The sequence below is a fragment of the Nansenia antarctica genome (assembly GCF_963989245.1).
Source record: "Nansenia antarctica genome assembly, chromosome: 4".
Classification (NCBI taxonomy): domain Eukaryota; kingdom Metazoa; phylum Chordata; class Actinopteri; order Argentiniformes; family Microstomatidae; genus Nansenia; species Nansenia antarctica.
In genome coordinates, this window is record NC_137689.1 from 28,266,906 (window position 1) to 28,284,595 (window position 17,690).

Below are 17,690 nucleotides of genomic sequence, written 5' to 3' on the forward strand. Positions count from 1 at the left end.
TTGAACTAAGCTCAGGAGGCTTTTATAAGTTACATTCTTCAATAATGGATATATAGCAATACTTAAATTACTTATATAAATCCAAAAATGGATGTACCAATCCCAGATTGCCCCTTTAAAATGGTCACATGTTCGATTCAAATCACTGCACCTACTGGTTTTATTTGGGTAGAGGGTATTCCATCAAGGTCGCTAAAGGACAATCCAGGCTTATTTTTTATAAATCCCGCGAGATTTATCAAAATAAGCCTGGATTTTCCTTTAGCAACGTTGATGGAATACCCCCCTTGGATTTATCAAAAATAAACCTGGATCTTCCTTTAGCGACATTGATGGAATACTCCCCTGCTGAGTCTGTAGTCTCCTACTAACCGACGTATCGCCGCATCTGTGACTACTAGTGTTATACACCACACCATACTCGAATGCAAATATAGTATATTTATAGTATATTCAATATACACATAGTACTAGTCAGAGTGATAGATAGTAATGGATACCATTGATAATATTGATTGGGCTAGCTAGTCGATACACATCATTGTCAGACTAGCTTTAACCTCTGGTGGCGGTATCGTGGGGGTGCGTCCAGATCTCAGCCCAACTCAGCAGAGGACACGAAGAAGACAATGTAAACAGGAAGTGGGCAGTATCATTTGTTTTTCTGGGAGTGGACGTTTCATTGATCTTGGCCTTTATTTTGATACCAAAGGTTATAGAATAGAAGTCATTTTTTGTGGATTGACACGCTAATATTTTACATTCAAATAGCTTAACTTCAGGAGTGACGTAGCTAACTAAATAGCAACATGTCAGGACCTACCAGCGCTGGAGGAGGCGAAATGCCCAATTCGCAGTTATTTCAGCAGGTGGGCCGATAGCGATGTATTTTGATTGATTATCACATTTAAAATACTTTAATTTAATCCAGCTAGCTGTCCAATACATGTCCACCGGAATTGTGAAGACCAGATTCGATCTGCTCTCTCTTGTTATGTTTGCATGTAATAAGAACCACTGACAAATTAATGTTATTGATTTACATATATTTCCTTTCTGTTCAGTCCATACGGTTGTTGTAACATGCAGTACTGTGGTTCTTTTGTCGGGTCTCAGCTGGCCTTTCTCGGGTGGCTCCGGTCGGGCAGTGACGTAGATAAGACCATCTTGACAACTGTCACCGGCGTTCAGGTGGCACGGGAGCTCATGAACCGACTCACCGGACAAGGGAAAGTGGATGCTTTCAAGGTGTGTTCTTTGTCTCCTGTACTGCAGTAGTAGCTTGTCTGTATTGGGACTTGGGAGGTTAAACTCTGTATAATCAGCCAGCAAGCCGGCGAGGTTCTAGAGAATCGTTTCTGTCAAACATACTAGGTGTGTGTGTGTGTGTGTGTGTGTGTGTGTGTGTGTGTGTGTGTGTGTGTAAAGTAATCTAAATCTTGGAAATATCTCTTCAAACAGGGGGAATGTATCCAGAGCATTGCAGACTTTGTGCAGAAGAATCCAGGGGCTTCTGAGCAGCAGATCAATGCAGAGGTTGAGAAGCATGTCCTGCTGTTTGCTGCACGAGTACAGGCCCTGGAGTCAGCCCCCCTTCTCCCCTTCTGACCCTCTCTCTCTCTCTCTCTCACTCTCTCTCTCTCTCTCTCTCTCTCTCTCTCTCTCTCTCTCTCTCTCTTCTCTCTCTCTCTCTCTCTCTCTCTCTCGTTCTCTCTGTGCATGTCTCTCTATCTCTTTCTTATAGTATATTCATTTTGAACTATAGGACAAATGTGTAATATTGATTAATTTGTGTGATTTTTATATTCTTTTCATTGTGCATTGTATAGCGAATTAATGCTGATATACTTGTTATACTTGTTGTCAATAATATATAATAAAAAGGAGACAATTTGAGAAGTATGTTCGAAATATTATGTTTTGTTCTCAAATGGATTCAGTCATAGTCAACCTATGAGAGAAATTGATACTGGTTAAATAATATTATTTTAATACTTCATCATGTGCTACTGACAATGGACAAAGGAGTGGTGATTTAAGAACATTGACTTGACATTTAAAGGGCAATCTGGGATTCACACAACAGCAAAGTGGTCACTTGTCACTTATGTGGCTAAACAGCTGATGGATGAGGCTGGATGATAAAACCACTCTCAAATTCATAAAACAAGCTATGGGTGCGAGGACTGACCATTCGTGAGATATGTTTTCTTTTGTTTTAACCATCTTTTGTTTTAACCATGTTTTGAAGCTGTAGAACGTTTTTTTTTTTTTACAATTACATGTCAACAGATAATTGACATGAGGCATGTAAAAAATCGATAGCTATATCATTATCCAAAAATGAATGTAGGCCTACTACTCCCAGATTGGCCCTTTAAAGGATGTTGGGTGATAACGCATAGCTGTTATGTTGTGGTAAGTGTTTCATGGAAGATTGAAGAGGGAAAGTAGTAATGCTATGGTGAAACAACGTATAAACACATGAGTGCAACACAAGTACATTTGTATAAAGTAAGTGAATCATCTATACATCTGTAATAATCAAACATCTATGCTAGGACCAGGGGCCATTGGCAGTCACAATGCTAGAAGAAGGAAGGATTACTTTACAAGGATTCCAAGGAGGTGAAGAGGTCTTTAGGAGGAACAGTTAAGATGTAGCCTGAAGAGATGGGTCTTCGGTCTATGGCGGAAGATCGTGAGTGACTCTGCAGTCCTGACAGGACTCACACAACTGCGCAACAGGTCTATTCATACAGTATCAGTCAGACCAGAAATAGACACACATTGATATGAGACATGTCAGATTTAGGCTATACAGGTACCACTCGCTTTCATGCAGGATCTCTTTCTTCCACACCTGGGCACTTAGTTAGTGTCCTAGCATGAGGAATGCCTACCCTCTGCCCTTTTGCCCCCATCCAAGATGAAAGGCAGAGACAGACAGAGAACTGACAGGGAGAACAAAGCCAGTCCTCCCACTCCATCTACAGCGGAGAGGACATTGTGTACAGAGACCAACAAGACAAGAGAGGTCTTGGTTGGAGGACTTGAAGTCTTGGTGCAGGTTGTCTAATTTTAGGTTTCTAACAGAAGTTACTGTCTTGTCATGCTGTCATTTGATGTGATTATGATATAATATATAATAATAATAATAATAATAATAATAATAATAATAATAATAAGATAATATCAAGCAGCCAATCTAACTTCTGCAATCAAACTTTGAAAAACCCATTAGCCAAAGCAAAGAAAACAAAACATTCCCTTATAATACATGCATTATTGATTATGTTTTTAATGGACCAACCTGCACATAGCGGTTATAAGGGGGCTATAACTCTGATAATATAATAATATCTGACTCGGAAGACACGCGATGATGAGCAAGATACACAACTTTCAATGAAATTAGTTGGATGGCAATCTAGTGTTTTGATTTTAGCATAATACATTGAAGACCACTAGTGAGGGAAAGTTAGATTGAGCATTGATTACAGTTGGATGGAGGACCTGAATAGAAATGCTCCTAAAATCAAGAAATGATTACTCCAATCAAGGTATGTCTGCACACATAGGCGCTCTATGCATGAACGCGAAACTGATTATAAATGAGGAATATATGAGTGTGTGATTGTGTGTAATATCCACATTATCGACAATCAGAGTGCCCCACTTTGGTGAAAAACTCGAAGCCTCCCCCCGATCTGTGGTCAGTGCTCGTTAGATCGCTTCACCCTCCCAGCGGGTAGATACTTCATACACTGGATCCCGTCTCGGCGTTTGGTGATGTGCACAAAAGGTTTTAATACTAAATGGAATGATCAGGGTCGCTAAAATCAGGTTGGTTTATTTTTTTTATCTCGCTTAATAAATAAATTAATTCTAGAGTACTGAAATTATCCATCTCACTCAAATGAGATCAAATGAGTGATTATATGGCGTTTTAAACAAAGTAACATTTAAGAATATTTCTATTTCTTCATGAAAGAAATGTAGAATCGTGAGCTACTTTTGAAAATGTTACATATAGTATGAGCATTATGCATACTTTGATGTGTGCCTTTGGTTTATAATTAATGTGATGTGTAATTTTGATCCGTGTTTGAAGACTCATTGTACATACATTTCAGTAAATTAATAGAACTGTACATTGGAGAAGATTACGAAAAAAATATTTTTCGATTTACTTATTATCAGTCTTTTTTCTACTATCAGCCTATTATCAATGAGGTGAAAATACAGAGTAGGATTCTGAAGTCATACTACGACCACACAGATCCTGTAGTCCATGTGTTTGTGTCTGGAACCATCCAAAACACTAGCTCTGTGTCTGGAACTATCCCAGGCCGTTCATCTCTTCTACACTGATTGTGGAGACCGTCCATATCCATATCCAGTACTGTACCATCATTGAATCAATTTTGGACAAACATTCAGCTCCGCCTTGTCGGTGTTCTACAGTATGACTGTGTAGTGTACTCAGAATCTTGTGTGTGTGTGTGTGTGTGTGTGTGTGTGTGCAGTATTAGTAGTAGTCGTAGTAGTCTGATGTGTCCAGTGTGTGCAGTGATAAGGCAGACCCAGGCGGTGCATGTTTGTGCGGTGGTGGTGGTGGTGGTGGTGCATCAGTGCCGGGCCTGGGTCTGCAGTCATGGCTGGTAGGCGGAGCTGCTGTCCCCGGTCGCCCCTGAACCAGGACAACGCCCGCTTCTGCCTGCTGGCGGGGCTCATCCTGCTCTACCTGCTGTGCGGGGCGGCCGTCTTCTCCGCCCTGGAGCGTCCCTCGGAGCTGCGCGCCCACCTCCTCTGGGACCAGAGGCTGGGGAACTTCACCCTGAGCCACGGGGTGAGCCTGGGTGCCCTGCACGCGCTGCTGCGCCAGTACGAGGAGGCGAACGGGGCGGGGATCCGGGTGGACGCCCTCAGGCCTCGCTGGGACTTCTCCGGAGCCTTCTACTTTGTCGGCACGGTGGTCTCCACCATCGGTGAGTGTGCTGTGGGGCCACTGCGGAGAGGACCCTTCATACAGTAGAGCCACCAAAGGGCTGGGGGGCGGGGGGGTTCAGATCAACCTGATGTTAGAACAACAGACGCACACACTGGAGTAGGGTGTTTTTAGGGTGAAATGAGGTTTGAGGGAGGGTTGAAAATGGAAAGGATCAGGGGAAAGTCCGGGGGAGGTTCATTCCAGGGGCGTGTGAGAGGTTCATCACATGCTGTTTCAAGGTGATGCCAATGTGATCATTGCTCTTCACTGAATCCCAGTCTGATATCCAGACAACAACACTCCCTCTCTCTCTCAGTTCTTTTCCTTATGACTCATTCAGCCTAAAGTGCCAAGTACAGTGAAATGATGATACCTCACTACCAGGGAGTGTGTTCTTGGCATGAGAAATTCCTAGAAGTAAAAATGTGAAAGTAAATTGACCTCCCCACTTTTGTCATCTTGACCTCTGACTACAAGTGCTAATCCAGTATAAGTATGGGGCTAATTATTAGCCTACTGACTCTTCTCTTGTTTGTATTTTTTTTTACTCTCCCCAGGCTTCGGTATGACCACCCCAGCCACCATAGCTGGTAAAATATTCCTCATCTTCTACGGTCTCATTGGCTGTGCCTCCACCATCCTCTTCTTCAACCTCTTCTTGGAGAGAATAATCACCATGCTGGCCTACATCATGCGCTGGTGCCACGAGCGCAGGCTGAGGCGTTCGGGGGTGGTGGGGGGGGGCGGGTCGTTGGGTGGAGAGGACCCCCCCGGCGAAGAGGATAACAGTCTGGAAGGCTGGAAGCCCTCCGTCTACTACGTGATGCTGATCCTGGGCGTGGCGTCCGTGCTGATCGCCTGCAGCGCCTCCAGCCTGTACTGCTCCATGGAGGACTGGGGCTACGTGGACTCCCTCTACTTCTGCTTCGTGGCCTTCAGTACCATCGGCTTCGGTGACCTGGTGAGCAGCCAGAGGGAGCGCTACGAGGCCCAGGACGCCTACCGCCTGGGCAACTGTCTCTTCGTCCTCATGGGCGTGTGCTGCATCTACTCCCTCTTCAACGTCATCTCCATCGTGATCAAGCAGACGCTCAACTGGATCCTGGCCAAGCTGGCGTGCTCCGGGAGCCGCTGTTCCTGCCGCCGCGGTTCCTGCCTGCGGAGAGGGCGTCGGCCCGTCTGCTGCTGCCCCTGCCTCCCCAACAAACACCTGGGTCTCAGGCCTCCGCCGGCGCGCCACCGCCAGCAGCGCGTCAAACGCAACGCCGTGCAGCCCGCCCTGGCCCACCGCGGCCCCGCGGCCAGACAGCGCTACACGGACACCTCGGTGGAGACGGTGTGCGACAGCGAGATGGATGCCGCCGGGGGGGCGGGGGCTGACGGGGGGCACGCGGCGGGACGGCGCGTCTCCGGGGAGATGATCTCGGTGAACGACTTCACGGCGTCCAATAAGGTGTCTCTGGCGCTGCTGCAGAAGCAGCTGTGTGAGACGGCTCACCAGGGCCCCCGCCAGAGCCACGTCCCCCGACAAAACGGCTTCTCCGGAGGGGTGGGCGCCTTCGCCATCATGAACAACCGCCTACAGGAGACCAGTGTGGACCGGTAGTCACACCAAGGACTCAAGTGAGACTCAAGTGCTCCATACCACAGCTAGTCATGATTGCCTGCTGATACGAATAATTTCATTTGTACAAAAGCGTTGTTTCATGAGAGACAGAGGAATGCTTTGTACTCTGGGTACTGGATCCTTTCATGAGAAAAAGTAAAGTCATTTGCCCCTTTCATCCTCACAATCACTTACTTGCTCATTAACACCAATCAATCGTTCCCCTTCATTGTTTTGCCAAATGTATACAATAGATGCCGGTATTCGCTCATATGAATGCCTCATTTATTTTCTATCTAATTGTTTTCAGGGGGAGTCTGTAGTTTGAACAGTGATGATAGCCCACGGCAGAACACTCACATGTTCTCAGAATTCCAGGCCATTCATCAATATTAGCGATCTCCCATCACAAAAGTGCTTGAAAGTTCTCATTTGGTTCCACAGAGAGACAGGCAGTGGACAGACGCTTCTCATTTAAGACAGCATCGGCCTGGAGAGGCTGAAGGATGCTGAAGTGATTGGCTCGTGCTGAAAGCAATCAGGCAGCGGGAGTTGGAGGAGGAGGGTAAGGACCACTCCAGGAGAACAGCCTGATTACCAGAGTGTGGCAGATGTCCCCATAAGCCCCTCCAAAACACAGTGGATTTTTGTGAGGCGGTATCTGGAATCAGTGAAGAAAGATAGGTATCCATATTCTGTATTCGCATCTGCAGTCACCAGTTGTGTCCAGGGCTCTGAGCAGTTCTTTTCTCAAAGAGAGGTCAAGTGTCTCCCAGAGGTCCGTGAAGTGGTACCAGGTGAAGAGGAAGGGTTGATGAAGGAAATAGTTCACTTTCAATTCCATTTCACTCACTCAAAAGTTAAGTTGTGAAAATGCGTTGAGAGTGTCTTGATGAGCGTTGCTGTAAAAACAGAAGGGCCTTTTTGCTCCTATTTGTGAGCAGAAGGGAAATTAATAAACTTGGAATGTGTCAAAACTTATTTGAAATGGGGGACCCAACCAGCATCTATATTATTTGGAAGTCCTTGGCATTAATACGAACCAGTGCGCTAGAGAATCGGTTGAATATGTACATGAATATGTATCACAGATATGTAGATGTGTTGCTTGGTTAAATATAAAGACTTCACAGACAGTATAATCTCATGAGGGCTGCATAAACGGACACGATGCTTTCATACTCAGATGACAAAAATGGACCAAACTATAGTTCAGTGCGATCGTGATCTCTTGAGTAATTGGATTCTGAAATGAAGCACATCTAATTAAATAAAGCCTATTGAAAGGGTCCTCATGTTAATGAGCACTCCAGGAAGTGTGATACTATCAGTCATTAGAATTCACAATGCTCACAATGTACAGTACCTAGCATAACCTACTGTTGATTCTTTCCGATATAAATGCAGTCTCTCAACTCTTTCCATTATTCTGTGTTATATTATCTCCACCAAGATATTGCATGTCACAATTTACACAAAATGAGAAAGTAGGAAAAAACCAGCCACCACGTTTGAAAGACCAATGGCTGACTGTATCATTCTGAGAGGCAGCGCCTCCTAGTGGACATGTATGAATAGTGCAGTATCATCCATCTCTGAATCAACGTAAATTACTTTTGGTTTTGCATATCTGTTAATCTGTTAACAACTCTCTTGGCTTTACACTTTGGATTTTAAATCAAGGAATTACTGTGTTATTTGAGGATATTTGTGTACGGATTGGTTTCACCATTCAAAAATGGCAACATTTTGTATGCATAGTCCCCCTAATTCAGGGTACCCAAAAGTAATGGGACAATTGGCTTGCAGTGTTTCTGGTAAGTCCATTCTGGTGCGTTCCATCACATAATTTAAGAGGCATAAAAGAGCTATCAATGTCTAGTATTGATTCTAGGCTTTGTGTTTGCCCTTGGAGTCTGCTATTGGTGTCTGTCAACATCAGGACCAAAGCACTGTCAATGAAAGTCAAACATCTTCATAACTAAATCCTTAGGCTTACCAGAATCAACAGTTTAGAACATCATTTTTTTTTTATTTATTTTTTTAAAGCACTGATGACCTCAGCTATCGGGAACAGGCTGGGGGGCCAAGGCAGACTTCTACAGTGGATAACCCAGGAATACTCACTAGAATTAAGAAAACCACCAAAACAACTGGTAGATTAAACCTAACCGTATCCCACTAGTCAGGAACACTCTCCAGGAGGTAGGCGAGAATGTGTCAGAGACTACCATGTGCAGAATACGTCACCAGCTAAACTGCAGATTCTTCCGTAGAAGGTGCAAACCCCTAGTTATCCTTAAGAAGGAAAAAAGGCCACTTACAGTTTGCTAAAAAGTAACTAAAAAGCCTGCAGAGGTCTAGAAAAAGGTCTCACGGACAGATAAGATGAATATTATCATGTACCAGAATAATTGCACGTGGAAAGTTTGGATAAAAAATTATTTAGAGCATACCACTTCATCTGAAAAACATGGTGGAGGGGATGTTAATGTTAGGCCATGTGGAACTGCCACTAGAACTTGCTAACTGATTAAGTAACTCATCTTAATCATAATTGATGATGTAACTGCGTACGGTAGCAGCAGAATGTATTTGTACAGAAACATATTGCCTCCAAATTCATTGGAGGGCACTTCATCATACAGTAAAACAATGACACCAAACATACTGTCATAGCAACTAGTGAGTTTTTCAGGGCCAGAAAAGTGTAAAGTTCTTGTCTGGCAAAGTCAATATTCAGATTTATATCCAATTGAACATACATTTCATTTTGTGATCATAAGATTTTAGGCAAAAATCCCTCAGAACAAACTGAAGATGGCTGCAGTACAGGCCTGGCAGAGCATCACCATGGTTACAGTACAGGCCTGGCAGAGCATCACCATGGTTACAGTACAGGCCTGGCAGAGCATCACCATGGTTACAGTACAGGCCTGGCAGAGCATCACCATGGTTACAGTACAGGCCTGGCAGAGCATCACCATGGTTACAGTACAGGCCTGGCAGAGCATCACCAGAGAAGACCCCAGGGTCTGGTTGAGTCAGTAGGTTACAGACTTCAGGCAGTTATTACATGCAAAGTATTTTCAACCAAATACTAAACATGGGTGCTTCATTTGGACATTTGATAATTCTGTCTCATCACTTTTGAATACCCTGTCCCATCACTTTTTGGCATAAAAAGTGTTGTAATTTCTGAATGGTGAAACTAATCTGTCCATTATGTTTATAATAATACCATCTACTTCAACCTCATACACTGAACAAAAATATAAACCAAACACTTTTGTTTTGCTCCAAAATTTCACGAGTTGGAATAGAAGATCTAAGACTTTTTCTATGTACACAAAAGGCCTATGTCTCTCAAATTTTGTTCACAAATGTGTTTAAATCTGTGTCAGTGAGCACTTCTCCTTCTCCATCCACCTGACAGGTGTGGCATATCAACATGCTAATTAAACAGCATGATTATTGCACAGATGTGCCTTAGGCTGGTCACAATAATTTACTCCTTAAAGGCCTGCTCTTAGTCAGTCAAGTAATATTTATTTTGGCTGAAAACAGTCATCACTTATACATGTAATGTCTATACACATTATATAAGGAAAAATACATACTCATTTAAATCACATATAATACAGTAACACGTCGATGAATCTACTGACCACTCTTGGACCACTCTGGAATCTGTATTGGTCATAACATGTTAAGTCTACTCTCATAGAAGTCAGTAAGGCAGGGCAGCACAGTACAGATCATGCAAACCAGACCAAACTCAGATAGACAGATAGAGGTTTTAGGATTCTTATAACACTAAGCTTAAAACATCAACCTGAAATCCGTCCTGAAAGAGTGCTGTTCCCCTTTTTTTTGTTCCCCTTTTTTTTTTTTACCTCAACTATGTTTTCAAATGGGTAACCTCGATGCAACATTACAATTTTGATGCTGATATTTTAATATCAATTCACATTGTTATCCAAAGTGGATGAATATATGTGGCAGATGATTTTGTCCATGACTGGATTCTATTGGTGCGCTGGAATCTCTTTGAGTATCAATACGTCTTCTGGCATATATAATGTAGACCGCTGTAGAAATATAAAATCTGTCATATTGTAGAATAGCTTTACCACATTGTATTGTAACTTATCAGGATGTTGCTTGACTGGGGTGGTGAGAGACCAGACAATTCCTTCCTCAGTTCCCCTCTTGTGACTGGTTGATTGGTTGATTGATTGATTGATTGGTTGGTTGGTTGGTTGGTTGGTTTGCCATAATATGGTAAATACTGTTTTTGTTTTGGCATTGGTCATCTTCCTGACACATTCCTCACGAGACAAAGCCTAGACGGGACTCTCAGGACCTCCACCATCCTGGAAGAAACAAGACTGCTGTGAGATGATATTCGGTTGTTAAGTCTGACGTCAAACGTGGCGTTTAGCAATTTCCGGGTCCAAACCAGAAATTCCCCGTACCAGAGTACCAGTGTACTAAAGCAGTAGAATGACAGTTCAATCGTTTTTTAGACTGGGATCTATTCATACAACAAGGGACACAGCACTTTCCCGTTGTCCCCATATTGTCAGCGTCTTTGAGCCTCGGAAAAGCGCTATACAAATGTAATGAATTATTATTATTACTGAGGCATTTCGAAGAGAGCGCCTCAGCCAACGTTGGACCCGGAAACACGTCAGGACTTAACAACCGAATAGGAAAGGACATGATTGTTATGCATAACAGGATACTGATAAATAACAGAGAGAGTTTGATTGACACACTTACCTGGTGGGCCTCTTTCTGTTGGTAGTAGGCAGAGATGATGCAGTTCCTTCTGCAACAGACAAGAAATGGGTTTGATGACCAGCGATGGACCTCATTCTCATCTCCTCTACTAACATCATCACATTGGTTACTGCACCTTAATGTTCTTGTGTTACTTTGTTACTGCCTTCTTGACTGTGTATGCACGCAAGCTCGCTCACACACACACACACACACACACACACACACACACACACACACACACACACTCTCGTACTTGCTCTGCAGACCGCCCCCTGGTGGTAGGCCTGGGATGACAGCGGAGGCCAGGAGGGTGAGGACAGACAGCAGGTCCACCTCCTCCCCTCGGTCACGCAGCTCCTCACAGATCTCTGGAGGGGGCGGGGGGGGCGGAGGGGGGGGGGGGGGGGGGGGGGCGGCGGAGGGGGGGGGGGGGGCGGCGGAGGGGGGGGGGGGCGGCGGAGGGGGGGGGGGGGGGGGGGGGCAGAGACATTTACAAACATGCTCACCAGAAAGAATTGATGATTTTAACAACACATCCATTTGTCATTTGAGTTGATAGACATCGCTGGCTCTCTAGCAGCGCCTCTAGATAGGACCTTGAGTTGTTCCTAGTCAAGGCACAGAGTCACAGGAAAAACTCTTGGCCATGCAACAGTCCTGTTGTAAATCGATTAGTAAACGAGTAAAATGGTAATTTGCACTTTCCTGTATTCGTTCTCCAAATTCAAAGGAGCAGTACAATCACAGCAGGGTGGGCAGTGGGTGTCTGAGAGTGTCCCCCAAAGAATAGTCACATGCTATCTTTCCCGTTCATTGAATAGGCTAGGTGCACGATCTCCACTACTTCCTGAAAGGCACCTTGCATGAACATATCCTGTCTCACTCTATTGGTTTAATTGATTAATCAGCTGTGCGGTAAACTGTTGGAACACACAGTGCACAGCTGATTAATCAATTAAACCAATAGAGTGAGACAGGATATGTTCATGCAAGGTGCCTTTCAGGAAGTAGTGGAGATCGTGCACCTAGCCTATTGAGGGGTGCCATGTAGTCAACTAGGTGTAGGACTTCCTATGACGTTGGGAAAACATTAGCCAACTGAGATCAATGCATGGTCATCTTCTTCAATAGGTTTATCTTATAGATTGTAAACGGACTTTCAGTTGCAATGGCGCCATCTACTGGTGCCAATCAATAAATAACTGACCTGAGACACTGGAGTGGAGTTGATACTACACTCCATCCAGACCAGCAGGTGGCAGTGTTTCACCAACATGTTTGATTTTACACCCCACTCAAATCACAGAAGATGGAGAATGTTGACTTCGTGGCACCCTCCATTTAAATCCCAGGTGATTTTGGGGGGGATTATGTCGTTAGCTCTAGTGTCCCCCACAGCGTCTCTCCTGTGTCTCTGCACCTGCCACTTTGGACTCCAGCAGGTCCTCAAGCTCCGCTTCTTGGTGCAATGCCTCTGCTGACAGCTGGGGGGCGCCAGGGAAGCAGAGCAGAATGATGCTGATGTTGTCCAGACTGCCCTGGAAAGGAAGAGGCGAACCACGGTCAGTGAAGTGATGGAGGAGGATGACGTCAAGTTCCTCTTGACACCGGTCTCGGTGGGAAATGTTGATAACGCACAGACCTGACATTAGTATGTTAGTAACGTTGCTAAAGGAAAATCCTGGCTTATTTGTGATAAATCTCACGAGACCAGGAACAACCTCTGTACTGTATCTACATTTTTGCAACGTGTCAATGTTTCTACATAAATTTAACGCTGCCATTCTCATCCACGTGCTGAGAAAGTGAAATAATACAAATCAACCAAGTGAATTAAAATGGTTTGTGACATTGCGACATTAAATGTAGATAAATCAGAGAACAAATCTAAGTCCTGAAAAATGCTTCTGTTATAGTTTTATATCAAATATGCTGAGAATGGAGGTCTGTCTCTCTACATTCTGGGAAATCAAGCACTAAGGAAGGCCTTCCCTTCCTGTAGGAGATGTAGTCTAGCAGGAAGGGCCCTCAGATTTTGAGATACCCCTACCCGAGGTAGAGCAAATGACAACAATCAATTTCATTAATGGGAGACCCTAAAGATAAGAAAAATCATTGTTGTCATTTGTTCTACCTCGGGTAGGGGTATCTCGAAAACTAAAGCCTTTTTTGAGGACTTGCTGCTAGACTAATGTGCCAATGACTGTGGCGTATCTAACAATTCAGTCTGCCTGTGGACAGTGTCAATAACTTGTTGTGCAGATTCATATGATTGGTTAACCAAGAGTAGTGACCTCATAAGGCAGTCTTCTATAAATGTGTGTCCCTCTCACAGGAGGGGGCTTTTTGACTCTCTATTTTCTCTCTGAGCTCATGTAACTCTGCTTAATAAAAGGCCTAATTTGAGCCAATTGATTTAAGCTCTTTGTGCTTTTATATTACTACTAAATCTACTAAGAATCAATGAAATCCACTACATTTCTTTTAGAGGTACACATTTTTAATTTTTTTTCCAGGACACTGTCTACGTGCTTAGTAAGGCTTACTGCCAACGAGGTACTGTTAGGATTACTGCACGACTCTGCCTTCCGCTCTGCCTTACAGCAGGCTGTAAGTAGTAATAACCTCTGACCTCAAATGACCTCTGGTGTGTGTCACTTTGATCCTGGCAGGATTACATCACGTGTGGCTGTTTTCCATGCCTGGAGTTTCCTGTTGTGTTTGGCAGCGGGGTTTTTATAGCTTTTTTTTTTCTATCTTTGCACTCGATCAAATTTCAAGAACCTGCTTTCATGACTTTTCCTAGATATGTGTGTTCTACCACCCAGTATTCTTACATTTTCAAAATCACATCAGGATAAGCTAGTATAAAGATATTTCACAGTTTTTCTGTGTAGGAGGCAGGTTCATTTACACATGCGCCAACTAGTGGTTGTGGTGTGTAAATAGCAGCTTTCCGTTCTAAAGACTATGGTCATTTGACGCCCAAGGCGGTGCTGAGTAGGTAAAAAAGGCATGGCTGTTCTAGTGTTAATATCTGTGTACAGTATGTGTCAGTACGTAGCCGTAGCCTCACTGACCTGGACAGGCTAACAAAGTCTGTCTGATGTCAAACATTAATGCAAATAATGACACTTGAGCCTTGTGTGTAACCATGACGCCCACCCTGCTCTTCCTCTTCCTGTTCCTGTGGAAGTGGAGACAAGATGTTGAGTGATGGAAGATGTTAACATCACTCTGTCTCCACTCAGGAACAAGGAATAGTTAGTTACCGTTGTGCTCAACTGAACTAGAGAGCCCAGCAACTAGCCTGGTGAAGCGTGTGTGAGAGGGAGACGCGGGGAGCATTTCAGGTGGTTGAGCATCGTTAAGCTGGAGCTCAGTTATGCAACAGCCAGGCCACACTAACACCATGACATGGCAGAAAGCCTGCCCAGCTCAGCTCAATGTGCCTATGGGGAAACACATGGGTCTGTGTCTGCTTTGACTGTGGAGAGAGTATGGTATACACAATATATGTGTGTGTGTGTGTGTGTGTGTGTGTGTGTGTGTGTGTGGTGTGTGTGTGTGGTGTGTGTGCGTGTGTGTATATGTGTGTGTGTGTGTGTGTGAGTGTGCGTATGTGTGTGTGCGTGTGTGTGTGTGTGTGTGTGTATGTGTGTATGTGTGTGTGTATGTGTGTGTATGTGTGTGTGCGTGTGTGTGTATGTGTGTGTATGTGTATGTGCGTATGTGTGTGTATGCGTGTGTATGTGTGTGTGTATGTGTGTGTGTGTGTATGTGTATGTGTGTATGTGTGTGTATGTGTGTGTATGTGTGTATGTATGTGTGTGTATGTGTATGGGTGTGTATGTGTGTGTATGTGTGTGTATGTGTGTGTATGTGTGTATGTGTGTGTATGTGTGTATGTGTGTATATGTGTGTGTATGTGTGTATGTGTGTGTATGTGTGTGTATGTGTGTGTTTCTGCTTATTGCCGGGAGACCAGTCGGACATGGCTTATGTAGTCAGTGTGCCTCCACAGATTTATACCCCATCAACATTTATGTCAACAGCCAGTGGTGTGTTGAGCCAGTTGACCAACCAGGTGCCAAAGTAATTTTTCAGTGTTTTACATATGCTGCAACTACAGATTGTAAACTTTCAAATGATGTGTCATACATTGAAATCAGGAGAAAATTTAAGACGACATACGTTTTTAAATGTTGGTACCCCTGAAATCACATTCCTGAGAAAAAGGCTTTTTAAAATGTAGTTTTTCACACGCCTGCACAGCCAGGTAATGGGCGGTAACCATAGCTGGTTAACCCCGCCCCCAACCACTCCCCCTGTCAATATTTGTCAGTGTTAGTCTCTAGGTCTGATAGGCTTTTCAAACAGAGGTTTACAGTACATAGCTAGCTATAGCTAACATTATCACCTAGCAATGTTATTACCGTAGCTAATTACCCAGCTTATTGTTATGGAGGCATTATGGTGGTTGTAACTGTCAGGCTGTTTCATGTTAATAATAATAGACCATTGATAGCTTTTGATAGATTACAAGTCATGTAGGCTACCACTTACCCAGTAGCCTACGGCAGATGATACAGTGACTCCAATTCACAAATTATAAGTATTTAGTGATACTAAAACTGTTATTTGTTACAAATACAGTAACACTTCAACTTTCGTAATATGCAAGAAGTAAGTAGCTGACGTCGTCCGTAACGGTGGCTCCTCCTGATCTATCGGAATAACGTGAATGACCTTGTAGAGACACAGCTACTGACCTTAGAGACACAGCTACTGACCTTAGAGACACAGCTACTGACCTTAGAGACACAGCTACTGACCTGTAGAGACACAGCTACTGACCTTAGAGACACAGCTACTGACCTTAGAGACACAGCTACTGACCTTAGAGACACAGCTACTGACCTGTAGAGACACAGCTACTGACCTTAGAGACACAACTACTGACCTTGAAGAGACACAGCTACTGACCTTAGAGACACAGCTACTGACCTTAGAGACACAGCTACTGACCTTAGAGACACAGCTACTGACCTTAGAGACACAACTACTGACCTTAGAGACACAGCTACTGACCTTAGAGACACAGCTACTGACCTTAGAGACACAGCTACTGACCTTGTAGAGACACAGCTACTGACCTTAGAGACACAGCTACTGACCTTAGAGACACAGCTACTGACCTTAGAGACACAGCTACTGACCTTAGAGACACAGCTACTGACCCTGTAGAGACACAGCTACTGACCCTGTAGAGACACAGCTACTGACACTGTAGAGACACAGCTACTGACCTTAGAGACACAGCTACTGACCTTAGAGACACAGCTACTGACCTTAGAGACACAGCTACTGACCTTAGAGACACAGCTACTGACCTTAGAGACACAGCTACTGACCTTAGAGACACAGCTACTGACCTTAGAGACACAGCTACTGACCTTAGAGACACAGCTACTGACCCTGTAGAGACACAGCTACTGACCCTGTAGAGACACAGCTACTGACCCTGTAGAGACACAGCTACTGACCTTAGAGACACAGCTACTGACCTTAGAGACACAGCTACTGACCTTAGAGACACAGCTACTGACCTTAGAGACACAGCTACTGACCTTAGAGACACAGCTACTGACCTTAGAGACACAGCTACTGACCTTAGAGACACAGCTACTGACCTTAGAGACACAGCTACTGACCTTGTAGAGACACAGCTACTGACCTTAGAGACACAGCTACTGACCTTAGAGACACAGGGACTGACCTTGTAGAGACACAGGGACTGACCTTGTAGAGACACAGCTACTGACCTTAGAGACACAGCTACTGACCTTAGAGACACAGCTACTGACCTTGTAGAGACACAGCTACTGACCTTAGAGACACAGGGACTGACCTTGTAGAGACACAGGGACTGACCTTGTAGAGACACAGTTACTGACCTTAGAGACACAGGGACTGACCTTGTAGAGACAGAGGGACTGACCTTGTAGAGACAGAGGGACTGACCTTGTAGAGACAGAGGTCTATGACCTGGGAGCACACGTCCCTGAGGTCGGTGCAGACGCTCAGCCGGCTCCGCACAAAGGCGCACAGCTCCTCGCTGGTGACGGCGTCCCACACGCCGTCGCAGGCCAGCACCAGGAACTCATCGGCCGGTGAGCGCTCCAGGACGCACACCTCCGGCTCGGGGGAGACCATCTGCTGGCTGGGGGGCCGGCTCTCCGCCCCCTTGTAGCTGAAGTCCCCCAGGGCCCGCGAGACGGCGAGGGAGCCGTTGATGCGCTG

At 44.6% G+C, this 17,690-nt stretch overlaps 3 protein-coding genes across 3 annotated transcripts in view; 2 read left to right on the forward strand and 1 right to left on the reverse strand.

Moving 5' to 3' along the window:
* The first annotated feature begins 660 nt into the window (after window positions 1-660).
* LOC308155533 (uncharacterized protein) lies at window positions 661-1,881 on the forward strand. The gene is made up of 3 exons (XM_080528861.1): window positions 661-869; window positions 1,117-1,248; window positions 1,462-1,881. Exons 1-3 carry the CDS (start codon window positions 810-812, stop codon window positions 1,606-1,608), a joined length of 339 nt encoding a protein of 112 aa, XP_080384987.1. The 5' UTR covers window positions 661-809; the 3' UTR covers window positions 1,609-1,881.
* A 2,776-nt stretch (window positions 1,882-4,657) lies between these two features.
* Window positions 4,658-6,599, forward strand: kcnk12l (potassium channel, subfamily K, member 12 like; the record flags this gene model as incomplete). The annotated part of the gene is made up of 2 exons (XM_080528859.1): window positions 4,658-4,991; window positions 5,551-6,599. 2 exons carry the CDS (start codon window positions 4,658-4,660, stop codon window positions 6,597-6,599), a joined length of 1,383 nt encoding a protein of 460 aa, XP_080384985.1.
* Window positions 6,600-10,945: 4,346 nt separating this feature from the next.
* The window catches only part of ppm1nb (protein phosphatase, Mg2+/Mn2+ dependent, 1Nb (putative)), a gene marked incomplete at both ends in the record, with an annotated part of 9,437 nt that continues 2,692 nt past the window's right edge, over window positions 10,946-17,690 (reverse strand). The window contains 5 exons of the mRNA XM_080529315.1: window positions 10,946-10,975; window positions 11,385-11,433; window positions 11,641-11,755; window positions 12,808-12,925; window positions 17,412-17,690. The exon at window positions 17,412-17,690 is cut by the window's right edge and continues 293 nt beyond it. Coding sequence (XP_080385441.1) covers window positions 10,946-10,975; window positions 11,385-11,433; window positions 11,641-11,755; window positions 12,808-12,925; window positions 17,412-17,690 — 591 coding nt within the window. The remainder of the gene's footprint in view (window positions 10,976-11,384; window positions 11,434-11,640; window positions 11,756-12,807; window positions 12,926-17,411) is intronic.